Source organism: Ochotona princeps, chromosome 11 (genome assembly GCF_030435755.1).
Source record: "Ochotona princeps isolate mOchPri1 chromosome 11, mOchPri1.hap1, whole genome shotgun sequence".
In the NCBI taxonomy this organism is placed as follows: Eukaryota; Metazoa; Chordata; class Mammalia; order Lagomorpha; family Ochotonidae; genus Ochotona; species Ochotona princeps.
The window spans coordinates 2,901,350-2,929,082 of record NC_080842.1 but is presented as its reverse complement, the minus strand read 5'-3'; the positions used below and the strand labels follow the sequence as shown (position 1 = coordinate 2,929,082).

Genomic DNA, 27,733 nt, shown 5'->3' with positions numbered 1-27,733 from the left:
TGAGAAAAGAACAGTTCCTATATTTTGTCTCCTGTCTCAATTCTATCACCCAGGTGGCTTCCAACATCTGAGATCTGAACAGCCATAGAACGGGAGAAGTACATTTGATACTACACAGCAGGAGCTAATGGTTGAGAGAAAACCAATGGGAAATATCTTCCCACAAGTTCCTGCTCTGACAAAGAAGAGTCATGGAACACTTAAAAACCCAAGACCCTTCTAAAAAATGGTGGTGTATCTCCTTCTTTCCACTCAATAGGTACCCCATCTCCTGCTTTCTCCGAGGTGGTCCTTTTTCATTCACTCTGATTTCTACATTCACCTGGTAACTCTGCAAATAAAACTTCTCTGCAAATTAAAAAAAAAGAAGAAGAAATGATATTTCTAGTTTCTTTTTTATACAATTTCCTTTTCATGGCATGTTTCAATTATGGCCAGAGCTTAAATTAATCATCTTTGGCAATGCAACTCTTTTTGAAGTTATACAACTTTTGTGAATAGAACTTGCCTGAAAGTGGTTTCATGAAGTTCCTGATTAGTTCCAAGCAGCTCATTCTTTCTGTAAAGACCTGAAATGAGGAAAAAGAGTAACCATATCAGTGAATCACATCTAAGTATTTCTTTTCAAATGTTCAAGACAATGACTTTTCTTGCCATTCTAGATATAACAGATTTTAATATTCAAAAAATGCACACACATGATCATTACACTTCTTAAGTTAATACATTAATACAATAAATAGGGTTTCTTTTTCCATTTTCAATTACATGGGATTTTGTATTGTAAGTTGAGGGGATAGGACAGAAAATATGGTACAGAAATTCAAACTAATGCTTGGTATGTATTACATTGCATAACAGTTCCAGTTTGTCTTCTCTTGCTGGGATCACGTGAAAGATAAATATTTCTACATTTTTGGTTTCAGGTTGATAAATTTTAATATTTGAAGGCAATGTTAGAATAGAACTGTGCATGGAGACTGTAGAGTGTCTTTGTCTCATGCATGACATAAGCTGATTTTGGAACATAAAAAAAAAAATCAGCACGAATTCCAGTGAATATTTACTGAGATACGTATCAACTTCCCTTCCCAGTATGTACTGCCCTACCTGGAAGCTGCTGGTGTACAGATTTTTCCACAGTCCATGGTTCTGATTCTTGTTCCAACTTGAAGATCACATCAGGTTTTGTTATGTAGTACCCTGTTAATTGGAAATAATAGAGATTTTGTGAAATCACTATCTTGGAGCTTAAAGAAGAAAAGATTGGATCTAGATTCTGTGTCACAAATGGCTAATATGAATCATTATCTTAAGGATAGATATTAAGATTCTTTGAAGCCTCAAATACTAGAGACTAAACTTTATAAATTCTTCTTTAATTTGTCAAGTATAAAGAAAGTATTCTGCTTGGGCATAACAGAATTTCACTCACCCACAGACAGCAGATTGCTATATGTCTCAAGCATCACATCCCTGTACAGGGTCCGCTGAGTATTGTCCATGCTCTGCCATTCCTCCTGGGTAAAGTCCACAGCCACATCTTCAAATGACACCAACACCTGCAACAGCACATGTCTCCTCAGTTCTGGATCACTAAATAGAAAGACTGACAGTACATTCTTCTACATATGTTGATTTGCAACGTTTATGGATGCAGCTTAATTTATAATCTATATGGCATTATAGAGTAAAAGCCAAATGAAAATACTCATTCTGCATTGCTTTTGCGATTCCAAAACTACAATAGACTATCCCTTATTAGTCTGTAGCAGATTCTTTCCTCAAATGACTCTGATTTGATTAAATGTTGAAGGCATCATTAGAATAAACCTGCAAGTAGAAGATATCACTCTCAGTTTGTCCCTGTAATTGCCACTCTGCTTTTCAATTAAATTAAAATAAACAAACATTTGAACGCTGAGCAAAAATATAAACTCAGTGCCTGTAATAGTAAGCTGAGTGTTTTCCAACTGGCATGTTCCCCCATATTCTCTTTCTGTAGAATTTCTTCTTATCAGAATGGTATATTAGGGGCTTCTCTACTGATTTCTCAACTATGAAGCAGAGGAAAGTTTTCTGGATCACTCACTTAAGGAATAGAATTAGGAAGTCAGTCTGTTCTCTGTTGAAAACCATACATTAAAAACAGAATCTGTATCCATGGATGTCTCACGTTCAGTCTTCTGGAGGATATGACTAAAATTTCAGCTCAGGATTACTATTCTTTGCATGTTTAATTTGCATCTTCTAAAGACATATGTTTACCTTATGTCAACATAAGGTAAACACAAAATAAAACCATCTTGTCCTACATTGTATTTGAAATTCTAAAGTTACAATGGAATTCCTTTATCATTCTGTAAGATTATTTTCTCTAATAATTATAAAATGAGTTCACTGTGTAATCTGTAGATATAACTATGAACATTGAGCTAAATAACATGCTAGATTAGACCAAAAAAAAGACACGTTTAATACTGGATAGGATAGTGAGAAAATTTTTGAATAACTCATGATATTTTTCTCAAACAAGCTAATATTTAAAAAATCTGATAAAGTGACATTAATAAAATTCATTTTTCTTATTTCAACTTGAAAAATGAAATTTTGGAAAAAAATCTTAAATTAAACTTGTACAAATGAGTGAATAGTTCCTAAAATTTACTCTGGATTTAACTATATATATATATATATATTTTTTTTTACTTTGGAGGATATATATTAAAATCCTTTCCACTTTCTATTTGTTTCACTTTTTATGAAAACAAAACATTTAAATTAAGCTAAACTTTTAATTACAGTGAACTTCAACCTGAGTAGGGAAACAAATTACAACCTTATTCAGAATTACCTTCTTGTAACAAGTAGCTAAGTATCAGCCAGTCATAGGCTGCCAATTGTACAGAAAATATACATACAAGGCAAACGCCATGCTGTTATAAATCAACTTGCTTCTGGGCTTTGGAAGCCCCTTAAAATTAACCAGTTATCTCTTTTGTATTCTAGCTGTTTATTTATTTATTTTAATATCACGCTTCACCATTTGATAAGACTGCATTTGCACCAATAATGAAAAACACAGGTGTTCCTTCCTTTTGTTTTTGTTGCTTTTGATTCTTCAAGCTACTCTATGTAAATATGTGATATTTATATATTTGTAAAACTAGCATATTTTACCTAACTCCTTATGTTGGGAGCACTGCATGAATGCCCTGCCCTAAGATGGTGGCTGGTTCAAGGCCAGGAGGCAGCAGGAAGACAGGAGGTCATAGGTGAGGCAGATCTGCCTTCTTTCCAGGGCCTGGCCACTCAGGTAGCACCCAGTGGACCCACGGGAATGCAAGTGATGGGAGTGAGAGCTGAAACTGCTATGGCAATAAATATAGTTATTGTTATTTTGTAGGCTAGCCTGTTTTCACAATTTTTTGGAGGATAGAAAATGTAGCTGTTTTAGCCGCTTTTATAATTTTTAGCTAGAGAAATTAAGGATGCTTTTATTAAAGAAAAATGCTTTTGATTATTGTTTCATTGTTCATGGGGTTGCAGGGTCTACAGTTGTAGAGGGATTTAATATTTGTAATTTTTGGGTTTAGATTTATATTTTTCCCCTTGTAAACTATTTTCCCATTAAATAATGGGCAAATTGTAGAACTAGAAACGTGGTAGGAATGTACTACTGATTAGCAGGTAATCGCATGTGCCTTGGCCTTGGAGTCCTGGCTGCCGCTCCATGGCTACTGTTAAAGAATGAATAATGGTTTGCTTTGAAGAATATGAATACAGTGTTTTAAAAAATTATCTCTAGGAACACCTGCTTAGCCCTGAAGTGCAGACGGAATGACCAAATGTCTGTACATGCCCCCTTAACCTTGAAGTAAAAAATAGAACAACTAGTTGCTTGTGCAGAAGCTTGTGAGGTGTTTGAGTAAATAAAAAGGACAGCTTTTTCTTGGGCTGTTGTGAGAACGCACCAAGTGTCAGTGTCTGTGTCTTTCTTTATCGCCAACTCCATGCACCCTTCCTGAGCTCCGAACTCTCGGCTGGAGCTGGACTCCGGGACCCTTACCCTCTAGTTACTCATTTTCATGTAATCCACAGAATTTTGTTTTCATAGCTGAATAATAGTCTATCGTACATATGCATATTTTCTTTATTCCTTCATCTAATGATGGACACCTCAGATCATTCCATATATTCTGTATTATGAACACTGCTACAGTAAACAAGATGGCTATAGATATCTCTTTTATACACCGTGCCCATACTTTTAGGGCATACAACTAGTAGATGGCTCAATCATACAGCAAAACCATTTCAGAAATTGTATACAGTGACTGAATTAATTTATAACCCCATCAACATTGCACAAAAGTTCTCATTCTCCACATATTCACCAGCATTTGTTACCCTTTCTTCCAAGTAACAATAATCATTTGGACAGGGTTGGGGTGATATTTAATTGTGATTTTGATTTACATTTCCCTAATGGCAACTTTTTAAGAACGATCTACTGAGATCTCAAGCTGACTCACTCTCTTTCATCTCTTCTCTGCAACTCTGCATTTTTAAATAAAAACAAAAGCATATGCAGCAGGAGCCATCCCTTTGCTTTAGCAGATAAAGAAACTGACATACGACATGGTTATTGGGTCATACCCTGGATGCTCCACTTCTGACCCAACTCCCTGATAACAGGCCGAGAAAGGAAGTGGAGGATGGCTCAAACTTGGGTTCCTGTAACCAAGTTGGAGACCTGGACAAAACTCCTGGCCCATGATTTAACACTTGCTCATCTCTGGACATTCTGGTTATTTGAGGAATGAACTAGCAGATAGGAGATCTCTGTCCACCTCTCTCTCTTTCTTAGTAGCTCTGCATTTCAAACTAATAAATCAGGAAGAAAGGAAGGAAGGAAGGAAGGAAGGAAGGAAGGAAGGAAGGAAGGAAGGAAGGAAAAGGAAAAGGAAAACACACTGCAAAAGGAAATGGATTTGTGGCATATCAGGTTAAGCTATCACCTTCCCCATTTCCAATCTAGCTTTAAGCTAATGTGCAGTGGAAACAGCAGAAGATGGCTCAAGCACTGGAATGAGAGATTCATTCATCTAGGAGATACTGTTGGACGTCCTAGTTCTTCTCTTTGACACGGTCCAGCCCTGATCATTGTGACCATTTGGAAAATCAATCAGCAGACATGTCTTATATCAGTTTTTGAAATAAATAAAGACCTCCAAATGCTACTCGGCACCACACTATTTCAGCAATTCCAAAAAGCAAAACTGAAAACTTGATAATTCTTTTTATATTTGGAAACTCTTACTACTCCTAAATGTTGAGTGCTTATTTTCAGGTTGGTGCTGAATGATTTTCATTGTATCTTCTGTAAGATCAATAAACACCATTTATAAACACCATTTCAAACTTGATATCCCACAATAATTAACAAAATCTTTGCTTCAATTTGAATAATGTAATAAATATGTCTTAGTTATATCACCAGAAAACTTGGAGGGAAAGTCTGAATCAGATTTAACTGCTCCAATGTCTAGTTATGACAATCTTACCTTCTTTCTCTCATATTTATTTCTTTATTTCAATTTAACAAAAGCATCATAAAGCTTCTACAATACAATGTAAAACAAGCTCAGACATAAACATAAAACTTACTGAAAGTGTGTTTGTGTTCTCTAGACTTGGAAGCATGCAGTGGGTTTCAGGGATACACCTGGAAGAAAAGGTGGATAGAGGGAGTTATGAATTCGTTTTGCTTTCCCAAGTTTCCTTATTATTCCCTACTGTGTAAATAATGTCAAGACAGGAATCAGACACAATGGCTAGAGAAACAAACACAATCAAGTTTCCTGGGCAAGAATAGTGCATTACAGATGACAAGTGCCATGAAGGCTTCCTAGAAAGAGCATAAACAAGTTCAATAATTGGCAGTGATTAAACTCATGTTATTATTAGGCTAAGCAAATATGTTGGGCACAGCACAGTGGCCTAGAGGCTAAAGTTCTCGCCTTGAATGCACCAGGATCCCATATGGGCACCGGTTCTAATCCCGGCAGCTCCACTTCACATCCAGCTCCCGGCATGTGGCCTGGGAAAGCAGCCAAGGATGACCCAATGCTTTGGGACCCTGCACCCATGTGGGAGACCTGGAAGAAGTTCCTGGTTCCTGGCTCTGGATCAGTGCAGCACCAGCCGTTGCAGTCACTTGGGGAGTGAATCACTGGATAGAAGATCTTCCTATCACCTCCACTCTCTCTATATATGACTTTATAATAAAAATAAATGAATCTTTAAAGCAAATATGCTATACATACTTAAAAATAAAAATATTACTGCCAAGAACTTATTTTTTTTAACAACTATTGTTCAAATTACAACATACCATAAAAGAAACATTGTCACTGAAGTTTATGCTACTCAGAAATAATTGGGGGTATTAAGTAAGTATTTCTCTATTTCTACAGATGAGCTGCATAGGACTCCTTATAAGGACATCCATTAGATCATTTATTGCTAGGGGTCCGGGCCTTGGGGTTGGAGGCAGCTTGCAACTACCTACAGTGTGGCAGATGTGCGGGATGCCCCTGCTGTGCCTGATCCAATGCTGAGGACTCAGGCCAAAGCCACTGCTGAAAGGCAGTGAATGAGTCTGGCTTTCTTCTGATCCAACAGCGCTCTTCCCCCAGGGTGAGTATGTCATTAAGGGAATGTGGGTACTGGATTAAAGTCCTAGCTCTGCCCTGCCACTAAACCTTGCAGCAGGTTGAGTCTGGGAGGAGTCCAGGCCTTGGGGTTAGGAGTGGCTTGCAACTGCCTACAGTGTGGCGGCTATGAGGGTGCCCCTGCCATGCTGGATCCAAGGCTGGGGACTGAGGCCAAAGCCACTGCTGAAAGGCAGTGAACGAATCCTTGCCTTTCCTCAGATCCAAGAGAGCTCTTCCCCTCAGGGTGAGTACGCCAGGAGGGAACTTGAGAACTGGACTAAAGTCCTAGCTCCGCTTTGCAGCTAATCCTTGCAGACGGCTGAGTCTGGGAGGGGTCCTGGCCATGGGGTTGGGGGTGGCTTGCAACTCCCTACAGTGTGGTGGCTGTGGGGGGTGCCCCTGCCGGGCTGGATCCAATGCTGGGGACTCAGGCGAGCTCTGGGGTTTTTAGGATGTGAAATTGCTGCTTAGGGACACTCATGGATAAGGCCAATTTTAGTGTAGGTGAGAGATGAATTCTGGGTGATTCCCAGTAACAGGTTCATGAAATTTTCAGGCAAGCATGGGGACTGAGACCTGATGGTTTGGAGGGGAGTGTCCATAAGATCTATTTGGGCCAGACTGATTCATCAAGCCATATGGGAATCCTGAGATGGGCTGTTAGCAGACAGCATCACTGATGGCCACACACCAGTCCACACCAAAGCTATGGATAGGGGCCTGTCTGGCAGGGCTAGGTACCATTACTTGACTGGGTGATGGAATAGTGGACTCTTCTGATTTGGCAGGGTCAAGACACTAATCAGTATGCGAAAGAACTTGGTCCGGCTGTGAAGTCTGTGGGGAAGTGTGGGCAGAACCCTGTGGAAATGCAAGTCCTGCAGGTTAGCTCACGAGCTGGGGTTGAGAAGAGATAACCTAGGAGTGACCAAGGCACCTGCCATCACTTATGGGTAAAGGAACAGATGGCAATCTGGGCAGGTAACAGCAGTACCACCCAAGTTGCATTCTAAAATAGGATGTGGGGTGGGCCAAGCTGCAACTGAAAGGGGGAGGACTGGGCAGGGCCAAGTAAACCTCAACTCACAGAAAGAAAAGAAACCAGAATGGAGAACATGTTATTCCTATCCAGGCTCTTACAACAACTGGTCTTCATAAGGCAGGAATACAGCACAGTATCAAACGAAAAGGCTGAGACAGTTGAGGGACTAAGCCAACTGGGTCAGAGCACCCACTGACATGTGCGCAATCTAGGGTTGGGAATAGACTGTGGGGGAACTGTGTGAGTACACCCTTGCTGGGTTAGGATTTCCATGGGAGGGTGTGGAAGCTGGAGTGAGGGCTGCATTCCAGTCTGGATATGGCTGCAATCTACCTAGGCATGAATGTGGACTGGGGCTAGACACACCAAGCTGGGTTAGACACCAGCACCATCTGGCGCTCTGGAGAACCTGGGCAGATGTAGGATGGACTAGGCTGGTCTCTGACTCTACTGAGCCTTGTGTGCGCAGTGTCTGGGAATGGACAAGCTTTGGCTGGGGTGAAACAGCTAGCACCAAGAACTGGAATGGCTTGAAGGTCAGCAATGAGGTCTAGTCCATGGGACCACCAGTACACTCAAGACCTGCCATAGGGAGAGGTTCTGAAGGAGGAGCTTGGGAAACTCCTCTGTCGGAACACAGCTCCTACAGGTGAGTGCAAGAACCATGATATGGAACAACCCAGACCAGGCCAAAGGAAGATACCCACCATCATACATATGACATAGGTGGTGGGCAGACCAGGCTGAACCCGTTCACATCAACCGCTGGTGAATCCAAGCACCAGCATAGAGTATGGGTCAGGCCAGTTTCAGTTGCAACACGTACCAGTGCACATTAAAGAATGCCAAGGTGAGGTGAGCCGTACCGCATGTGGTTGCAGTGTCCAAACAGCACACGTGAGAACTGGGGGAAGGAGGCAAAGCCAGCAGGGAAATGTAGGCTCCCCTGCTGGACAACCACTCCCATTGGAGAGCAGGAGTTGGGATGCGGACAGACCAGACCTGTAGGAGGACATTGTAACCATAGGCCAGTGACCGTAGCCAGTGAGCACGGGATTACAGTTGATGGGACAATATTTGTATGATAAACAACTGAATGGATGTCTTGTGTGTGACTGATTGGATATCCTTTGCATGAGAACAACTGTATGGCTACCTTTTGTATGCCTGATGAGATATCATTTGTATAAGAACAGTTGAGTGGGAAGTAATATACAAGGCAAAAGGACTTCCAAACTAAGGCATAGAAACAGTTGATGGTTCTGTTGATGAACTAAGTATCTCTACCCTAATCCTGTATGACCCTCAGCATATAAAGTCTGTTGCCCCAAATAAATTTTGGCTATTGATCACCAGTCAGTAGTCCAAGCGTGTTATTATCGGCTCCATGCACCAAGTCCATTGCTGCAGGACAGCGACAAGTGGCGCCCGTGAACAGGGACTTGCATAAAGAAACAAAATTGTGATGGAGACCCCCACAGAAAGAGGTGAGTGGGAACAATGGGCCAGAATCAGTGCAGAGTGCAGCCTTTTATACCTCTTATACATAGCATTATAAACAAAAGTGGAGTTAATATAACTAGGCAGCATTTGTGTTCTTGTTTCAAGGTTATTTTTAAATATAACCCTTGGTTTCTGGATGAAGGGACACTAGAAACAGAAGTCTGGGATCGTGCCCGGAAACATGTATAAGAGGCCCGAATGACAGGAGAAGATATTCCTGCTGATTTTTGGAGTACATGGTCTTTAATTAAAGTGGTTATTGCAATTATAGAAGGGGAAGAATACAGGGAGGAGAACCTCCAACAGGCTGTCACGGATTCCTTTGATGACTCTGAGTTAGATGGGGAAATGAAACAAAAGTCTAAAAAGAAAAATAAAATATTTCCTAGTGCCATTCCCTGTACACCCCCAATTCCTGATTCACTTCTTCATTCCCCCCTAACTCACAGTACAGATAAGGAGGATGAAGGGGAATCCATGATAGACCCCCCTCACCAGGTTAGCCATCGTTATATGGCCAGAAAGGAAAATTTTCAAAGCACAGATAAAATAGAAAATGAAATTGGAACTAAGAAAAAGCAGAAAACTTCCAGCATTAAATCACAGGATTTCTGCAGTGAGGAAGATGAGGATGAGATAGAAAGGTTAAATACCAGCCTATACCGTCTCACCCTTAAATCTGATTGAAGGTGTTCTCAAAGGTCTAATATTCCCCGCAGACCTCATGAGTTCCGATCGCTTTTTCCAATCATACTTAGTCAAGAGACTAATCATCCTACATATGAAAGCCTAGATTTCAATGCTATCACAGCTTTTAAAAAGGCTTGTGTGTCCTACGGACCCACTTCTGCATATGTATTGGAATATTTAAATAGTTGGAGCAGAGAAGCAAACTGGATTCCTTATGATTTCTAAGTAATAGCAAAAATAGGGCTGTCTCCTTCGCAATACCTACAATGGAAGATGTGGAGGAGCGATGCAGCTAAGGAGAAGTTAAAAAATTTAGGACGGACGGGCTGACAACTCCTGGAGGGTGTGCAGTTAACTTATGATATGCTGGTAGGAGATGGACAGTGGGCTACTACAGAGCAGCAAATTTAACTGGCTCAAGGTGCGCTCACTCATATATGGGATGTAGCATTGTGGGCCTGGGAGAAAGTTGACACTGGGTCTGAGTTTGCAGGCAGTTATATAAAAGTCATCCAAGGAGCTGGGGAATCTTATGCTGACTTTGTAGGACGATTGTCGAACTGCATAGAAAAACAAGTTAGGGATGACAGTACTAGAAAGCTGTTACTCCGGCAGTTAGCTTTTGATAATGCAAATGAGGACTACCAGGCTGTTATTCGTCCTATAAAAGAAAGAGAGGATCAGAGGCGAGCCGAGGGCTGCGGAGGATGTCTAACTCGGATCCTGAACCCAGTCCGCCATGTGCCCATGGCTCATGGCGGGCTGGGCCCGGACATGCCTGGGTGCGGGGCCTGCTTCCTTCTGGGGTGAGTACGCCGAGGGGGGAGGCCTCCATGACTGGGCATGTCCGGGGCCCACCCACCACCCTCATTGGGTGGTGAACGGGATTGGGGACGGGCGCAACCTTGGGCCTGCAGGATTAAACCTCCGGCTGCCAGAGGCGAGCCGAGGGCTGCGGGAGAGGATATCTAGCTCGGATCCTGAACCCAGCCCGCCATGTGCCCACGGGTCATGGTGGGCTGGGCCCGGGCGGCCAGTGCGCCATTTGGTGCCAGGCTGTTCCTGCTGGCCGCCCGGCCGGGGAGCTCTGGGGTATTGGACGTCTGAATCGCTGCTGAGATAACTCTAGAGTGACCACACTGTTTCTGGGATCTGAGTCAATCCTAAAGATTCCCAATGCCAGTAACTCTTCCTTTGAAGAACTTCCAATCCCTTAATAATGCTGAGCTTTGAACACCTATCAAGTAAAAGATAAGCTCCGGCTTGTCTAGCAGGCTGGCACCTAATGGTCCTCGGAGCAACCACGTGCAGGTGCGTGATTTACGGCTAGGAACGGTCCCAATCTGGGATGCCACAGCTGGGATGAGGTTCCCACCAAGGGGTGTATGTGCTGGAATGGGGGCAGCGTTCTATCTAGGAAACAGTTGTAGTCACCCGAGGCACTAGTGTGGGCTGGGATTGGATGCACCAGGCCGGTTCAGATCCCAGCACCATCTGGTGTTATGGAGAACCAGGGTAGATGTGGGACTGACTAGGCTGGGTCTCAATCCCCTTCTGAGCCATGTGTGAGCTGTATGTGGGTATGGACGAGCCATGGCTGGGCTGAAACATCCAACAACATGAGTCAGAATGGGGTGAAAGCCAGCCAGGAAAAGCCACTGTTCCTGCTAGGACAGGAGGTGAACTGAGTAGGGTTGGCTCAAGAACCCCCTGGCAAGCGCAAAATCTGGCATTGGGAGGCTTTCTGATGGAGGATCCTGGGCAACTCCTCTGGCAGGACACAGTCCCTGCAGGTAAGCGCAAGAAGCATGATTGGAAACAGCCCAGAATAGGCCATGGAAAGTTTCCCACTGGCATGCATTCGGCATGGGTCAGGGGCAGACCAGGCTGAATCAGTTCATGTCATCCTCTGGCAAATCCGATCACCAGAACAGAGTGTGGAATGGGCCGGGATTGGTTGCGACAAAACCAGTACACTTTATGGAACGCCAGGGCGTGGTTGCCTGTATTGGATATGAATGCAGCACCCATCCAGCACACGTGAGATCCAGGAAGGAAGGGGCAGAGCTGGCGGGGGGGTTAAGGGGCTGGTCCCCTCGCTGGACAGCCACTCCCACTGGAGAGCGTGGGCTGGGATAGAGACAGACACGACTAAGCAAGGCTACAACACCTGTGCGCTACATGTGCACTAGATCAGGGCCACAGCATCAGCTGGCAGAAGCTGGCACTGGGGACTAATTCTGTCAAGTCAAATCACAGGACCACCTAAAGAGTGCATAAACCGGGACAGAGAAACCTGGGAGGGAAAAAGTGGGTTCCCCCTTCTTGGGTCACTATTCCCGTGGGAGGGCATGAAAACTAGGATGGGGGCTGGGATGGCTAGATAGAGAGGTACTCAACAATATCTGTGAGGGCTGGATGGTTGAGTTGGTTAGATAAAACTAAGCTTTAATACCCATTGACAAGTACCAGAGCCAAATGGGATGGGGGACAGACGGGTCTTCTGCTACACATACTGGCAAACCAGGGCAGGGGGCGGTCTGGTGGGGGTTATTGTGGGTCGCCCCAACTAGGCTGCAGCTCCCACTGGTCGATGTAAGGGCCGAACCAGACTGGACTGCAACACCCATTGGTTCCAGTGCAACTCGGGACTGAAAACAGAACCAACACAGCAATTGCAACCACCAGCTGATCAGGGTGATGGACTGTGCCGGGCCCTGTGCTTGCTAGAACATACAAGAATCTAATCTGGGAATACCTCAAAGTATCTTTGGAGATCTCCCCACTTGAACTGCTGGACTCAGAATTCTAACCAAGAAAAGACAGAAGACAGAATAGGACAATCATTCATCTCAGCTACATGTTGGCAGCGAAATATGGGACAAATGGAGACTTCATGATGGACCATATCAATCAGTGGACCACCTCATCGAGCGAAACTGGCAGTGACTCATAACTGGAGAACTATTAACACCACTTGAGCACATATCTCAGAGCATGCCCCACATCCGGGACTTGGGGTGGGCGGGAAACCAGGTGGGGCTTCTCCCTCAGTGTCCCACTCTACCTCAGATACATGATGGAAACAATATTGACATAATAGCATTGCCCACCTCCCTATCCCACTGTACCTTTTTTTTTCTTTTTCTTGTTTTTCCTTCAACTATAGTTAACTATGTAAAGATTGTCAACAATACAATAAAATGGATTAAAAAAAATAATGATAATAATAAAAAAAAAAAAAAAGAAAGAGAGGATCTTATGGGTTACCTAAAAGCCTGCCGTAACATAGGGACATTTAAACATCGTGCCCATTTAGCCGCAATGGAAACCTTTGCTGTTCAGAAGCAAATGCAGGCTAAATGTTTCAATTGTGGCAAGCCAGGTCATTATCTGCCTGTGTGGATGCCTCAATGGCCCCTTAAACGAGAAAAATTACAGGGGTTAGAATCCTTAGTTCAGGAACAATTACAAAGGAACCCCATAGAAGAGTCTTTCTCCCTATGGAATTCTCCAGCTTTTCTGATTAAAAAGAAGTCAGGCACATGGCGATTGTTAATTGACCTCCGAAATGTAAATGCGACTATGATTCCTATGGGTGCCCTCCAACCTGGACTGCCTAATCCTTTTATGATTCCCTCGCATTGGCCATTAATTGTTTTGGATTTAAAAGATTGTTTTTATTCTATTGCTATCCATCCAGATGACCGCCCCGGATTTGCCTTTTCGGTTCCTTCCTTAAATCAACAGGCTCCTGTTAAGCGTTATCAATGGAAAGTTTTGCCACAAGGTATGACCAATTCTGCTACTATGTGTCAATATTTTGTAGGAAAAGTGTTACAGCCGCTTCGTGATGCTTTTGCAGATGCTTATATTATTCCTTACATGGATGACATTCTTCTTGCTGCCTCCAGTGACGGTCAGTTACAACAGTTATATGAAGGCACAAAAGGTTCTTACTCGTGCTCAGCTTGTGATTGCTCCTGAAAAGGTCCAGAATGTAGCTCCTTATGAATATCTTGGTCATATTCTAGATCGCACTACTGTACATCCACAAATGTTCTGTTCGTAAAAACCATCTTTTAACTCTTAATGATTTTCAAAAATTGCTAGGTGACAATAATTGGTTACGACCTTCTCTAGGCATCCCAACCCACCAACTGTCTCACCTTTTTTTTTTTCTTTTTTTTTATTTATTTTTAATTAATATTTAGCATTATGTGACAGTTTCATAGGCTCTAGGAATTCCCCATCCCCTCCCCCTTCCCTCCCCCCTGGTGGATTCCTCCACCTTGATGCAGCATTACAGTTCAAATTCAATCAAGATTCTTTCCTTGCAAACATATTAAGCATGGAGTCCAGCTACTTATTGTCCAGATGGGTTGAACAGTTTCTTGGGGAGACCATTTCTGGTCCGAAGTCAGAGCTGGTATAATATCATCCCAGTCAATTAAGAGTCCCAATATAACATCAACAGCAATTTGCAATATTATGGAATTGACATGGTTTTGAGTAACCAGTATGTTAAAAAAAAAAATCAAAGAACAAAATAAAAAGCAAGTCCTAACCACAACCTATGATTAGCTCATTGACATCTCAATTTTAGTTTATATACAGGACCGGACCGGCTGCTATATACCTTGAAAAGGCTATAGGGTACCATTCAGCTGTCTTGTGTCTATTTCATTTTAGTATTTAGCCATTTGTTGTATTGGAGTATAATTTTGTTGATCTAAGCAGATTTTGGGATAATCTAGACTGGCTTGTAACTCTAACAAGATATTTGTCGACATTTAAGGTGCAGAACATTTTTTGGGGGGGGGTGTGCAGGAAAATCCTCCACACCTTGGTGAGGAGTGACTAATCTTTGTGTCCCATCCAGCAAGGCATGAGCCAATCCACGCCAGCTCTTTCCTGTCAGATTTCAAGCTCTACTTTTTGTTGTTTGTCTATTTATTTTAGTTTTTTTTTTTTAGTTTGTATGATTGTTTGCTTGCTGTGAGGGCTTTTCGAAGCGATCCCGATGGTCATTGTGAGGGAGGGCGGGGGTCCAGGGGTGGAGCAGGCTCGGACCAGAGAAAGCTCTCCTCCCTGGTCCCGAAGGACATTAATTGTTATTCTGTGTCTATGGACCGCTCAGGGCTTCTGGTTGTCTTTCCAATGACGTTGGTTTCTGCGTGGTAGTGTTTGGACTTCTTCCATCCCCTGCAGAAGCTCCGGTTGGGGGTGGGTGACCTCAGAGTACTCAGCCTCCGAAGGCATCCAATTCCCTGTGGCCTCCTTGGCAGTTGGGGTATAGTCCTTGTTGCACGTATTAGTAGTTTGTGTTGAAGATCTGGGAGTCTTCGTGGTTGGGATCCAAGCTTCCTCCTTACCACCTGCTCCACTCTGAAGTGCCCCCCTGCTCCATGCACATGACCTCCTGTTAAGAGGTTGTCAGGATCACACCCAATTCCCCCCTCATGCATTGGTATAGTAGCTTTATTGTTGTTTAGTGCCGCTTTGAGTCTGTTGTCTATGAATTACCAGATTTGACCTTGATAAGCTATATTGTACTTTTTTTTCTCTCACTCTTTTTATGGTCTTGAAAGATTTCCCTGCACTCCCTCCCCATTACCGGTTAACATAGCATATTGAGGGTATAGTAGGTTTTACAGTTTTTTGATGTAGATCTTAAATATTCTGACATTAATTGTTGGTTTATAGATTATATCACGTTATCTTATTGCATTGGATACAGGTTGTTAGAGATTGCCCTAATATTACAATATACAGGTATTATCTTTCAAGTTGTCATCTTTTCATCTCAGATTAAGGCGAACATGTGGTATTTAACCTTTTGGGATTGGTTCATTTCTCTTAGCATGATGGATTCCAGTCGGGCCCATTTGTCCACAAAGAACTGCATTTTGTTTTTTTAATAGCTGAGTAGTATTCCATAGAGTAGATGAACCATAGCTTTCTTATCCAGTCTTCTATTGATGGGCATTTTGGTTGCTTCCATGTTTTTGCGATTGTAGATAGTGCTGCTATGAACATAGGCGTGCATGTTGGTTTCTTGTGTAGGAGATCTTTTGGATATATTCCTAGGAGTGCTATTGCTGGATCATATGGTATGCTGATTTTCAGTTGTTTGAGTATTCGCCAAATTGATTCCCATAGAGGCTGTACAAGTCTGCAGTCCCACCAGCAGTGGAGAACGGTTCCCTTTTCCCCACAGCCTCGCCAGCAAGTGTTGGTGGTATTATGTACGTGTGCCATCCTTACTGGAGTTAGGTGGTACCTCATTGTTGTCTTCATTTGGATTTCCCTTATTGCCAAGGAACTTGAGCATTTTTTCATATGCTGTTTGCCATTTGGGTTTGTTCTTTTGTGAAATGTCTGCCCATTTCCCATGCCCATTTGTTGAGCAGTTTGTTTGTTCTGTTGTTTTGGTTTCTCTGTAGCTCTTTGTATATTCTGGAGATCAGCCCTCTATCTCCTATGTAGTGTGCAAAGATCTTCTCCCATTCTGTAGGTTGTTTTTTTACTTTGTTGATTGCTTCCCCTGCTGTACAGAAGCTTCTTAGTTTGATGAGGTCCCAATTGTTTATTTTGGTCTCGATTTCTACTGCTTTTGGAGTCTTTTTTAGGAAGTGAGGGCCTACCCCTAAGTGTTGCAGTGTGTTTCCAACATTTTCTTCCAAAAGTTTGAAGGTTTCTGGGTGTAGGTTTAGGTCTTTTATCCATTTAGATTCGATCTTGGTGTATGGTGAGAGATGTGGGTCTATCTTTTTGTTTCTGCAGCCTATCAACCAGTTCTCCCAACAGCATTTATTGAACAGACCTTTCCATTTGCTTGGGTTGTTGTCTGTCTTTTTGTCAAAGATTAATTGACTGTATCTCTGTGGGTTTCCATCTGTTGTTTCTATTCTGCTCCACTGATCTTCCTCTCTATCTTTGTGCCAGTACCAGGCTGTTTTGATGACCACTGCCCTATAGTATGTCCATAGATACGGTACTGTGATTCCCCCTGTTAAGTGCCTGTTCTTCAGAGTGGTTCTGGCTATTCGTGGCTTTTTGTGTTTCCAGATGAATCTGTGTATCATTTTTTCCAGTTCGATGAAGAATGCTGTGGGTAATTTGATTGGGATTGCATTGAATGTATATATTGCTTTTGGTAGTATAGACATTTTGATGATATTAATTTTGCCTATCCAGGAGCATGGGATGTTGTTCCATCTTTCGAGGTCTTGTTCTATTTGTTTTTTGAGTGTTTTGTAATTTTCTTCATAAAGGTCATCTACGCTTTTGGTTAAATTTATTCCCAGATATTTCATGCTTTTTTCTGTTATTCTGAATGGTAGCTTGTTGGTTAGATCTTCTTCTATCTTGCGGCCATTTGCATACACTATGGCTATTGATTTTTGTTCATTAATTTTGTATCCTGCCACACTGCCAAATTCTCGTATGAGTTCTAGGAGTCTTTGTATTGAATTTTTTGGTTCTTCTATGTAGAGAATCATGTCGTCTACGAATAGTGAAAGCGTGACTTCTTCATTTCCAATTTGGATTCCTTTGATTTCTTTGTCTTGTCTTATGGCTTCTGCAAGTACCTCTAGGACTATATTGAATAGCAGTGGTGATAGTGGGCAGCCTTGTCTTGTTCCAGATCTCAGTGGGAAGGGATCCAGTTGTTCTCCATTTAGTATGATGCTGGCATTGGGTTTTTCATATATTGCTTTGATTATGTTGTGGATTGTTCCTTCTATCCCCACCCTGGTTAGGGTTTTTAACATGAAGTGGTGTTGAATTTTGTCGAAGGCTTTTTCTGCATCTATTGATACTATTATATGGTTTTTGTTTTTCAGTTTTTGGATGTGATGTATCACATTTATGGATTTTCTTATGTTGAACCATCCCTGCATTCCCTGGATGAAACCAACTTGGTCTGGGTGGTTGATCTGTCTGATGTTTTTTTTGTATTCTATTGGCTAGGATTTTGTTGAGAATCTTAGCGTCAACGTTCATCAGGGAGATTGGTCTGTAGTTTTCCTTCTCTGTTAATTCTCTATTCGGTTTGGGGAATAAGGTGATATTAGCTTCATAGAATGAGTTTGGAAGAGCTGCTTCCTTTTCTATTGTTTTGAAGAGCTTGTAGAGGATTGGGGTTAGCTCTGGTTGGAATGTTTTGTAGAATTCTGCGGTAAAACCATCTGGGCCTGGGCTTTTCTTTGTTGGGAGCTCTTTAATCACTGATTCTATTTCTGATTCGGTAATGGGTTTATTCAGGTCTTCTGTTGCTTCTGGGGTGAGTTTTGGTAAGTGGTGGGAGTTTAGGAATCTTTCCATTTCCAAGTGGTTATTGGATTTGTTGGCGTATAGTTCATTGTAATAATTTCTAATTATTTCCTTAATGGTAGTAGTGTCTGTTGTTATGTTGCCTTTTTCATCTTTGATGCTGCTAATTCTTGCTTTCTCTTGCTTCTCCTTTGTTAGTCGGGCCAGTGGGGTATCTATTTCATTTATCCTCTCAAAGAACCAGCTTTTTGATTCATTTATTTTCTGCATGGTTTTTTTAATTTCTTTCTGATTTAGTTCTTGTCTTGTTTTGATGATTTATTGTTTCCTCTTGTTTGTGGGGTCCTTCTGCTGTTGCTTTTCCAGTTCCTGCAGGTGTGTGCTTAATCCCTGCATTTGTTGCCTTTCTTGGGCTTTGACGTGCACACTAATTGCAATAAACTTACCACGTAACACTGCTTTGGCGGTGTCCCATAAGTTTTGGACGTTTGTATCTGGGTTTTCGTTGGTTTCCATAAATTTTTTGATCTCGTCTTTAATTTCTTCTCTAACCCATTGTTCGTTTAGTAGCATATTGTTTAGCCTCCAGGAGTTTACATGTTTCCTGGGACATTTTGAGTTGTTGATTTCCAGTTTCACTCCATGATGGTCTGAGAAGGTACATGGTATGATTCTGATATTTTTGTAGTTAGTTAAACTTGCTTTGTGTCCTATTATGTGGTCTATCCTGGAGAAGGTGCCATGCACTGCTGAGAAGAAGGTGTAGTCTGTGGCCTTAGGATGAAATATTCTATAGATGTCTACTAGGTCCAGTTGTTCTATTGTTTGTGTGAGTTCTGTGGCTTCTCTGTTGAGCTTTTGCTGTGTTCATCTATCTATTGGTGTTAGTGAGGTGTTCAGATCTCCCAGAATTATCATATGTTCATCTATGTCTCCCTTTAAGTCCAAAAGTAGTTGTTTCACGTAGCTGGGTGCATCCGGACTAGGAGCATATATGTTAAGAATGGCGATTGGTTCTTGTTGCATCCTCCCTTTCAAGAAGATGTAGCGCCCTTCCCTGTCCTTTTTGACATTTGTTACTTTGAAGTCCGTATCATCTGAGAGTAGGACTGCCACACCAGCCTTTTTTTCTCGTCCATTGGCATGGCATATTTGTTTCCACCCTTTCACTTTTAGTTTCCTAAAGTTTCTTCGGGTTAGATGTGTTTCTTGCAAGCAGCATATAGTTGGGTCCTGATTGTTAACCCAGTCTGCTAATCGGTGCCTTTTCAGTGATGAATTTAAGCCATTTGTGTTGAGGGTTAATATTGAGAAATTATAATTATGCCGTGACATATGCCTGTGTTTTTGAGGTTGTTGGTAATTGATTGTCATTTCCGTCGATCTCCCTGATTGCCATCCTTGCTTATGGCTTGCTTCCTTTTTCTCTGGGAGTAGCGCATTTCTAAGGAGATTTTGTAGAGTTGGTTTTGTGTTGGCATATTCTTCTAATTTCTGTTTGCTGTGGAAGTATCTAGTTTCATTTTCGTATACAAATGAAATCTTTGCTGGGCAGAGTATTCTTGGTTGACAGTTGTTCTCTTTCAGTACTTGAAAGATTTTGTTCCACTCCCTTCTTGCCTGGAGCGTCTGTTCTGAGAAGTCGGCAGTGATTCTGATGGTCCTGCCCTAAATGTAAGCTTCTCTTTGGATCGTGCTAACCTTAGGATTCTTTCTTTGTATTCATTGGAGGGTAGCTTGATTACCACGTGTCTTGGGGAGGATCGTTTTGGGTCCACCCTGTGGGGAGTCCTCTGGCCTTCCTGAATTTGGATTGAGTTCATGTTCCAGGTATTTTGGAAGTTCTCCTGCATAATTTCCTCAAGTATTGGTTGTATGCCTGTTTCTCTTTCCACTCCTTCTGGGAGCCCCATGATTCTGATATTTGACTTCTTGATGTTGTCGTTCATCTCCTGGATCGTCTTGGTTGCCTTGTGTAGTTGTGACTCTAGTTGGTTAATAATCTGCCTGCTTTCATTCTGGGAATCTTCTAAGTCGGATATCCTGACTTCTGCTGCTGTAATTCTGTTGGCTAAGCTCTCAACTTTATTCTTCAAGTCCAGGATCTCGTTTTTGAGTGATTTTGTTTCTGTGATTATGTGGTTTTTAAAATCTTTGAGCTCGTCCCATCGTTTTTCATTGTCTCTGAAGAGTTTTATAATTATTTTTCTGAATTCCTTATCAGAGACGTCTTCAATTTCTTCATCTGTAATCTCTGTGATTGACCAGGCTTTATGTTGGCTTTTGGGGGTGGAGGAAGCTGTGTCTAGGTCACTACCTTTCTTACTGCGTTTCATATTTGTAGCCTAAGGTGTTGCTGAATTCTCACCCTTGACCTCTGTTGCCACCTAGTGGGTGGCTTGAGGTCTTGCTAGCCTAGGTTTTTGTTTTCCTTCGGCCCAGGGAGTTGTTTTTGTTTCCCTTCTGGGTTTCAGGTTTCAGCGCCTTAGGTGTCAGCGCCTAGGATTTTTTTTGTTGTTGTTGTTTTGCTTTGTTTTTTTGTCTGAGGCATGGCCGCTTTCCTTCGGCCTGGGTTGGCCCAGAATTTAGTGTAGCTGTCGTCCTGGGGTAGCTGCGGGCTACCGCACTTCAGGGTCCTAGCGCCCTTCCGGTACCGTAGCGTTCGTTATGTGGGAATGTGTGTTACTTAGCCGTCCCTGTCTTTGCCTGGGTCCCACCAAGGTCACTAATATCGCCACCAGTGCCAGAGGTTTCAGCACTCCTGCAGTTTCCAGCCGCCACTGGCGGGGCCTTGTGCAACGATCTCCCAAAATTGGCCGTTCAAAACTCCCGCCGGCCTTTCCCCTGCTGGGTTCCCAACTCACCCGTTTTCGAGCTGCGGTGAGACTGAGCCGGCTGCTGAGCGCTGCCTTGGTTTATTTGTTGTTATTTTTGGTTGATTCTCCAAATTGCGTGGATCTTGTTGATTCCGCAGTGTCCTGTGGGATTCGCTCAGCTGTGTATACTATTTTTAACTAGACTTGCTCCTTCTTCTGGCACTTTTTGGCCCTCTCTCTCTGCCTTCCCCTTTACATCAACCCTCCGTGGTCGGCCATTTTTTCGGGACCTTCTGTCTCACCTTTTTTCAATACTCGAAGGAGATGTGGCCCTTGATAGCCCCTGGATGCTGACTAAAGAAGCGGAACAGGAGATACAGTTCTTTGAAAAGAAACTTTAAGGTTCTTTTCTCACTCGTTTTGTTCCTGAGGAATCTGTTTTGTTTTTGGTTTTTCCTACACCCCATTCCCCTACTGGAGCTTTAGCACAACGTTCTGGTCCCCTAGAGTGGAGTTATTTGCATCATAAACAAACTAAAACTCTCTCTTCTTATGTTGATATGATTGCCTCCCTCATTATCCAGGGACATCTGAGAGCCTTCTCTCTAATAGGATAGGATCCAGCCTCAATTGTATTGCCTTTAACAGCTAAACAGCTTCAACAGGCCTTAACCTTATCTGCTTCATTACAAGTAACCCTGGCTGATTATTACGGAGAAATAGGAAACCACCACCCAGCCGGTAAGATTTGGAATTTTTTACAGCGAACTCCTTTCATAATTTCTTCTATTATTCATGCTGAACCCATTCCTGGTGCTGATACATATTATATTGATGGCTCTTCCTCCGGCCGGGGAGGAATTCATGGACCTCATTTACGTACTACAATACAAACTCCATTTTCCTCAGCACAACAGGTGGAACTAGCAACCTTAGTGCATCTCTTACGAGTATGTAACCAACCTCTTAATGTTGTTTCTGATTCGGCTTATGTAGTTGGTCTATTTCCGGCTATTGTAACTGCTTTAATATCTTCTAATAATACTTGTATTTCTCATTTACTTTTACAATTGCAACAACTACTACGTCAGCGCAACTCAACATTCTCTATCACACATATACAGGCTCATTCTTCTTTCCCTGGACCCATGACTCTTGGCAATTCTCGCGCTGACAGACTGACTGCACCTATATTTCTTAGTGCCCAAGATGAACATCGTGTTCTACATACTAATGCCAATCGTTTGCATGTGAAATATCATATTCCTCTCCGAATTGTTTGTAACATTTTAGCAACTTGCCCTATTTGTGCCCCTTTACATTGTACTCCTCATCCTGCAGGTGCAAATCCTCGAGGGCTAAGTTCCAATCAGTTGTGGCAAATGGATGTTACTCATATACCGTTCTTTCCAAAACAACCATTCTTACATGTAGTTGTAGATACTTTTTCTAAGTTTCTTTGGGCACAACCCATGAGTTCTGAAACTACTTCAGCTGTTAAATCCTTTTTGCTCACGTTTCTCAATTATGGGAATTCCCTCTTGTATCAAAACGGACAATGGACCTGCATATACTAGTAAAAGTTTCAAAGCATTTTGTATAGAGTGGCCCATCCAACATGTTACAGGTATTCCCTATAATCCCCAAGGTCAAGCTATTATTGAATGTGCACACCGCACCCTAAAAAGTCAATTATTAAAAAACAAAAAAAAGGAGGATGTCACCCAGAGATACTCTATCTCTAACGCTTTTAACACTTAATTTTTTAAATTTTCCTCAAGGAGACATTAATACTGCTGACAAACATTTTTCTACATTCTCTGATAAGACTTTACAAATTCCTGTATGGGTAAAACAACTGAATAATTGGTATTCTGGAACAATAACAACCCGTGGCAAAGGTTATGCTCTTGTTTCTTTAGAATCTCCTGATGGATCCTCTGAAAAACTATGGGTTCCCTTACGGCTCATCCGGCCTCGGAGATGCAGCAACATCCTTGAACACAATGCTGCCCCTAGAAAAGATGGAACTCCCAGTGGAACTGCCGCTAAGAACTAAAAAGCTAAAATCGTTTAATATCTCTCTTGTTCCACTACAGGTCAGGAGTGCAGAGAAATTCTCCACCTTCTTAGAATGTTTGAGGAAGACTTTAAGTGTAACCTTTTATTTATGGATAACAAATTCTTAATGCCTTAAACATTAGAAAAAAATATAGGAACTTGCGGTAGGATCCAAGCACGACTCTGACACCCTCTTAAAGGAGGTTGTGTGTACAGAGCAGGAGGGGATTTCAGGGCAGAGCAGGAGGATAAGAGGAGCTCTCTATCCTAGTCCCCCAGTCTTGGAGACCCCCGGAGGCCACCCATGTGCTTCCACTGCAGAAGCAGTGGATACCTGCCTCATCAAGGACATCGAGAACTGTATCCCAACTGCCAAGGAGATCACAAGGAAGGTGAGTGCCCTTGGAGGCCGAGAACTCTGAGGTCAGTCCTTTCCTATTGGATTTCCTACATGGGATTGAAGCAGCTCAGTACCCTGCTCAGAGGGTCTGGTGACATCGAACTTCAGCCAGGAGCCTGGGGTGGTACTCAGAGACAAAAGGAAATTTCCTTCCTTCCGGACTCAGAGGAGGAGTTCTCTCTAATTCTTACCTAGCTCCAGCTTTGGGTCCCAACCCTCTCTTACACTGACCATCAGGGTTGCTTGTGAATCCCACAATTAGTTCAGATAGATAGAGACAAATAAAGGCCAGTTAACTGATAATCATTCAACTCGTACCTTACTGGTCAGGTTTCCTATTTGGCTGCTTAGACAGACAGATAGAACATTTGGAACAACCAAAACAAAGGCTAATTAGCCTATAATTGCTCAGCCTGTACTTACTGGTCAGGCTCTTTGCTTTTCCTGGACTTTATTAGATAGGTTGTAGAGTTAAATTCTTCCTCACTCACTGGGTCATTGGAAATTTCCCTGCTCTCCTGCCTAAGACTTTTCTGTTGTTCAATTATTAACACATGATTTGCTAGAATCATAAAATTATTTTGATTATCCTAAATGCATGAAAATCTGTAAAATCAAATGAATTATATAAATGGCAAAGTTTGAATTGTAAGTTAGGATTCTCCCCCAAAATTTTCATCGACTGTTGATGCCAAACAAGATGTAACTGTATAGAAACTTTGATGTTAAGTTTGTAATCAGCTGTTATATGATAAATGTTACTATAGATCCTTTCACTGTTCCTGTGCCACTCTGATTTAGGTTAAACACATAAACATGTTACCTTGGGAGAAATTCTAGCTGTTATTTTTCTACCTTCTACCAGGGACCCCAGATGCATTCCCTGGAGAATGCCTGGCTGCTGTGGCCCCCTCATTTCGCCCTTTTTTCAGCAGGAAGTAGCCAGAATGATCGCCGTCCCCTATCCCTGACAGCTGCCAGGTTCATTCTCCTGGGAAAAAGAATATTGAGGAGCTAGATGGGATGATAGGCAGTTAGGGTGTGTGGTCCCTGGTGTAGTTATCTTTTTATAATATATAATATTGTATCTCCCCATTTTCCTGCTCTTCCAAGAGCATGTTCTCCCAGCTATATCACTCAGGCCTAATTTTTATAAAACACAGAAGGGGGATTTGTAGGAGGACATTGTGACCATAGGCCAGTGACCGTAGTCAGTGAGCACGGGATTACAATTGATGGGACAATATTTGTATGATAAACAACTGAATGGATGTCTTGTGTGTGACTGATTGGATATCCTTTGCATGAGAACAACTGTATGGCTACCTTTTGTATACCTGATGAGATATCATTTGTATAAGAACAGTTGAGTGGGAAGTAGTATACAAGGCAAAAGGACTTCCAAACTGAGGCATAGAAAGTTGATGGTTCTGTTGATGAACTAAGTATCTCTACCCTAATCCTGTATGACCCTCAGCATATAAAGTCTGTTGCCCCTAATAAATTTTGGCTATTGATCATCAGTCAGTAGTCCAAGCGTGTTATTATCGGCTCCATGCACCAAGTCCATTGCTGCAGGACAGCAGAGCAGACCAGGCAGGGCTACAACACCTGTGGGCCTCAAGTGAGCTAGATTGGGGAAGGGCCAGATTGGGCTGACGGTTCTGACTAGTGCAAGCAAAAACTAGAGTGGCTGAGGATTGGGTGGACTTTGTCACAGATTCAGATGGCAGAGGCTGGCACTGGGGGCTAATTCTGTTTAGTTAAATCCCAGAATGACCTGGAGAGTGCATAATCTGGAAGTTGGAGTGGCCTAGTAGGGAGATAGTGGGCACCTCCCTCATGCGTAACCGTTCTCACTGGAGAACACAAAAACCAGGACAGGGGCAGATGTGGCTAGACAGAATGGCACCTGCCAGCATGTGTATGGGCTGGATAGTATGCTGATTGGGTTGAACTAGACTTCAATGCACATTGACAAGTACAAAAACTAAATGGGAAGTGGGTCAAATTGAACAAGCCTGCAGTACATATTGGCATGCATGGGAACCAGGGCAGGGGGCAGGCCTGGTGGGGGTTATGGGGAGTTGCCCCAACTAGGCTGCAGCTCCCACTGGTGTGCGTGAGGGCCAAGTATGAAGTGGGTAGCATCAAGTTGGACTACAACACCCATTGGTTCAAGTGGAAGACAGTGCTGGAAACAGAACTGACCCAGCAAGTGCAACAACCAGCATGTGCATAAACTGATTGGGGTGACGGACTATGCCAGACTCTGTACTTGCAAAGTTACACAAAAATCAGGTTTGGGAACATCTCAGATGAAGTTTCTTTGGAGTTCCCTCCAACTGAATTGCTGATCTCAGAACCCCAACCATCAAGAGATTATGTCAGCCAGTGGATTCTGAATAGGTTTCACCGCGATTGGAACAGTGAGATTGGCAGGAATTCAGACCTGTTGAACTATCAAAACTGCTTGAGCGGGACCCTTGGAGCTTGCCTCACATCAGGGACCTGGAATGGGTGGGAGGCTGGGTGGGGCTTTTCCCTTTGTTTCTCCCCTGACCCCAGATACAAGGGAAAAAATTATATTAGTGTGGAAACCATGGTAAAACCCACTTTCCTGTAGCCCTTGACCCTTTGTATCCTAATCAACTAAGTACAATTATTTAAAAATAAATAAAGTTAAAAAAATTTATTGCTGTTAATACTAAAAGCTCTGTTGAAGGCATTTTTCAGTTAGAGTAATTTTATCTGCACTTATACAGGAAAAAATTAATATAATACATATTTATTCTATATGGCTTTGTAGTAACTGCTCCAACTGAAACTTCCTAAGACTTCAATGACATTTCCCAGTTCTTAAATTTTCAATCACACTTGACTTTGCCATTTTATTTGCAGGACATCCATAAATACGACAGCAACATAGTTTGAAAAGTGTTTTTTACTTTACCTCATTAAATAGTTATATTATAGCAACAGCCAGAGAAAACCATCAGATTTAGAGAACTGAATGTCATGATATAGGAGCTTGTGTTGCTGCTTGGGATAGATCACATTTGATACCCAATTGCCTTGTTTATGTCTACTGGCTATTCAACACTTTCAACACAGTATCCTGCTACTGTGCCTGGAACACAGAGGGTGGGATACAAAATGGATTATTGGCATACCTAAATGGATTCCTGTTGCTGGACTAAGCATTGCATAGCCCTCAACCATCTGATGGAATATCTCTCTCCTCTCTGCAATCTACCTTTCAAATAAATATTGTATTAATAAAAGTGATTATAAAGAAATATACTGTATGTAAAACTACATATTTTAGATTGATTCGTAGATACATCTTATGAGGAATAAGGAATTAAATTCCAAGTTCAATTAAACAGAACTTCACAAAGACACTTTTATAACTTGTTTTTTCAGGTATTTGGGTGCTCTAGTTTGATTTATTCATAATAAGGATTTTATTAGTAGTAGTAAAATGGTTTATATATATATATTTTTTTAAGCTCTAGAGCACATTCTTTAATAATTTCCAAATGCAATCTTTAACAAAAATATAATTTCCATTGAAATTTTACAGCCAAATTTCAATAGCAAATGTTGATGAATTAAGGCTGGTCAGGATGTGCCCTTTTTCTTTAGGATAAGTTTGATTTTTGATACAACACACTTACACAAAGAACATACAAGCACATAATTTAGACTTACACACAAATACATATTTAGAACTAATATCTACAAAATTATATCAAGTGAAATAAAAATCACATAATTTAACAGATTCAGTTAACATGTTTTAGAAATTGTTCAGAATATTTTAATCATTGTCATTGGGAAAACAATTTTCAGAGCATTACTTAAAAGTAACACAGGAGCCACCAATACATTATGGCAATTATAGCATAGCATTTACACCAGATGCCACTGAAATCTAGTTGAAAAGAACAAACTGTTGGAAAACAAAATGCCTTTATGAACTTCACTGAGCATATCCTGAAGGCCATTGTGCATTATTTTCTACTGTCAGTTCAAACTGGGAGCCTATGGAGCTCCCATTTGCTTGAGTGACCAAAGATTAGATCATGTGATTGGACCTGTAAAACTTGTAGAACTGAAAAATACGAAAATTTCCTGAGACTTGCAACTTTTCAATCTGAATTCCTAACAGCAGAGAATCTGGACAGATAATTTTATTTAAAAGCACATTAGAACCTCA

The 27,733-nt window shown here is 41.9% G+C and overlaps 1 protein-coding gene across 1 annotated transcript in view; it reads right to left on the bottom strand.

Moving 5' to 3' along the window:
- Window positions 1-335: 335 nt before the first annotated feature.
- The window catches only part of LOC101533792 (zinc finger protein 334), a 70,720-nt gene continuing 43,322 nt past the window's right edge, over window positions 336-27,733 (bottom strand). Inside the window, exons 2-4 of the mRNA XM_058670493.1 lie at window positions 1,436-1,562; window positions 1,111-1,203; window positions 336-569 (exon numbers count right to left, since the gene is read on the bottom strand). Coding sequence (XP_058526476.1) covers window positions 481-569; window positions 1,111-1,203; window positions 1,436-1,505 — 252 coding nt within the window. The 5' untranslated portion in view covers window positions 1,506-1,562 and the 3' untranslated portion in view covers window positions 336-480. The remainder of the gene's footprint in view (window positions 570-1,110; window positions 1,204-1,435; window positions 1,563-27,733) is intronic.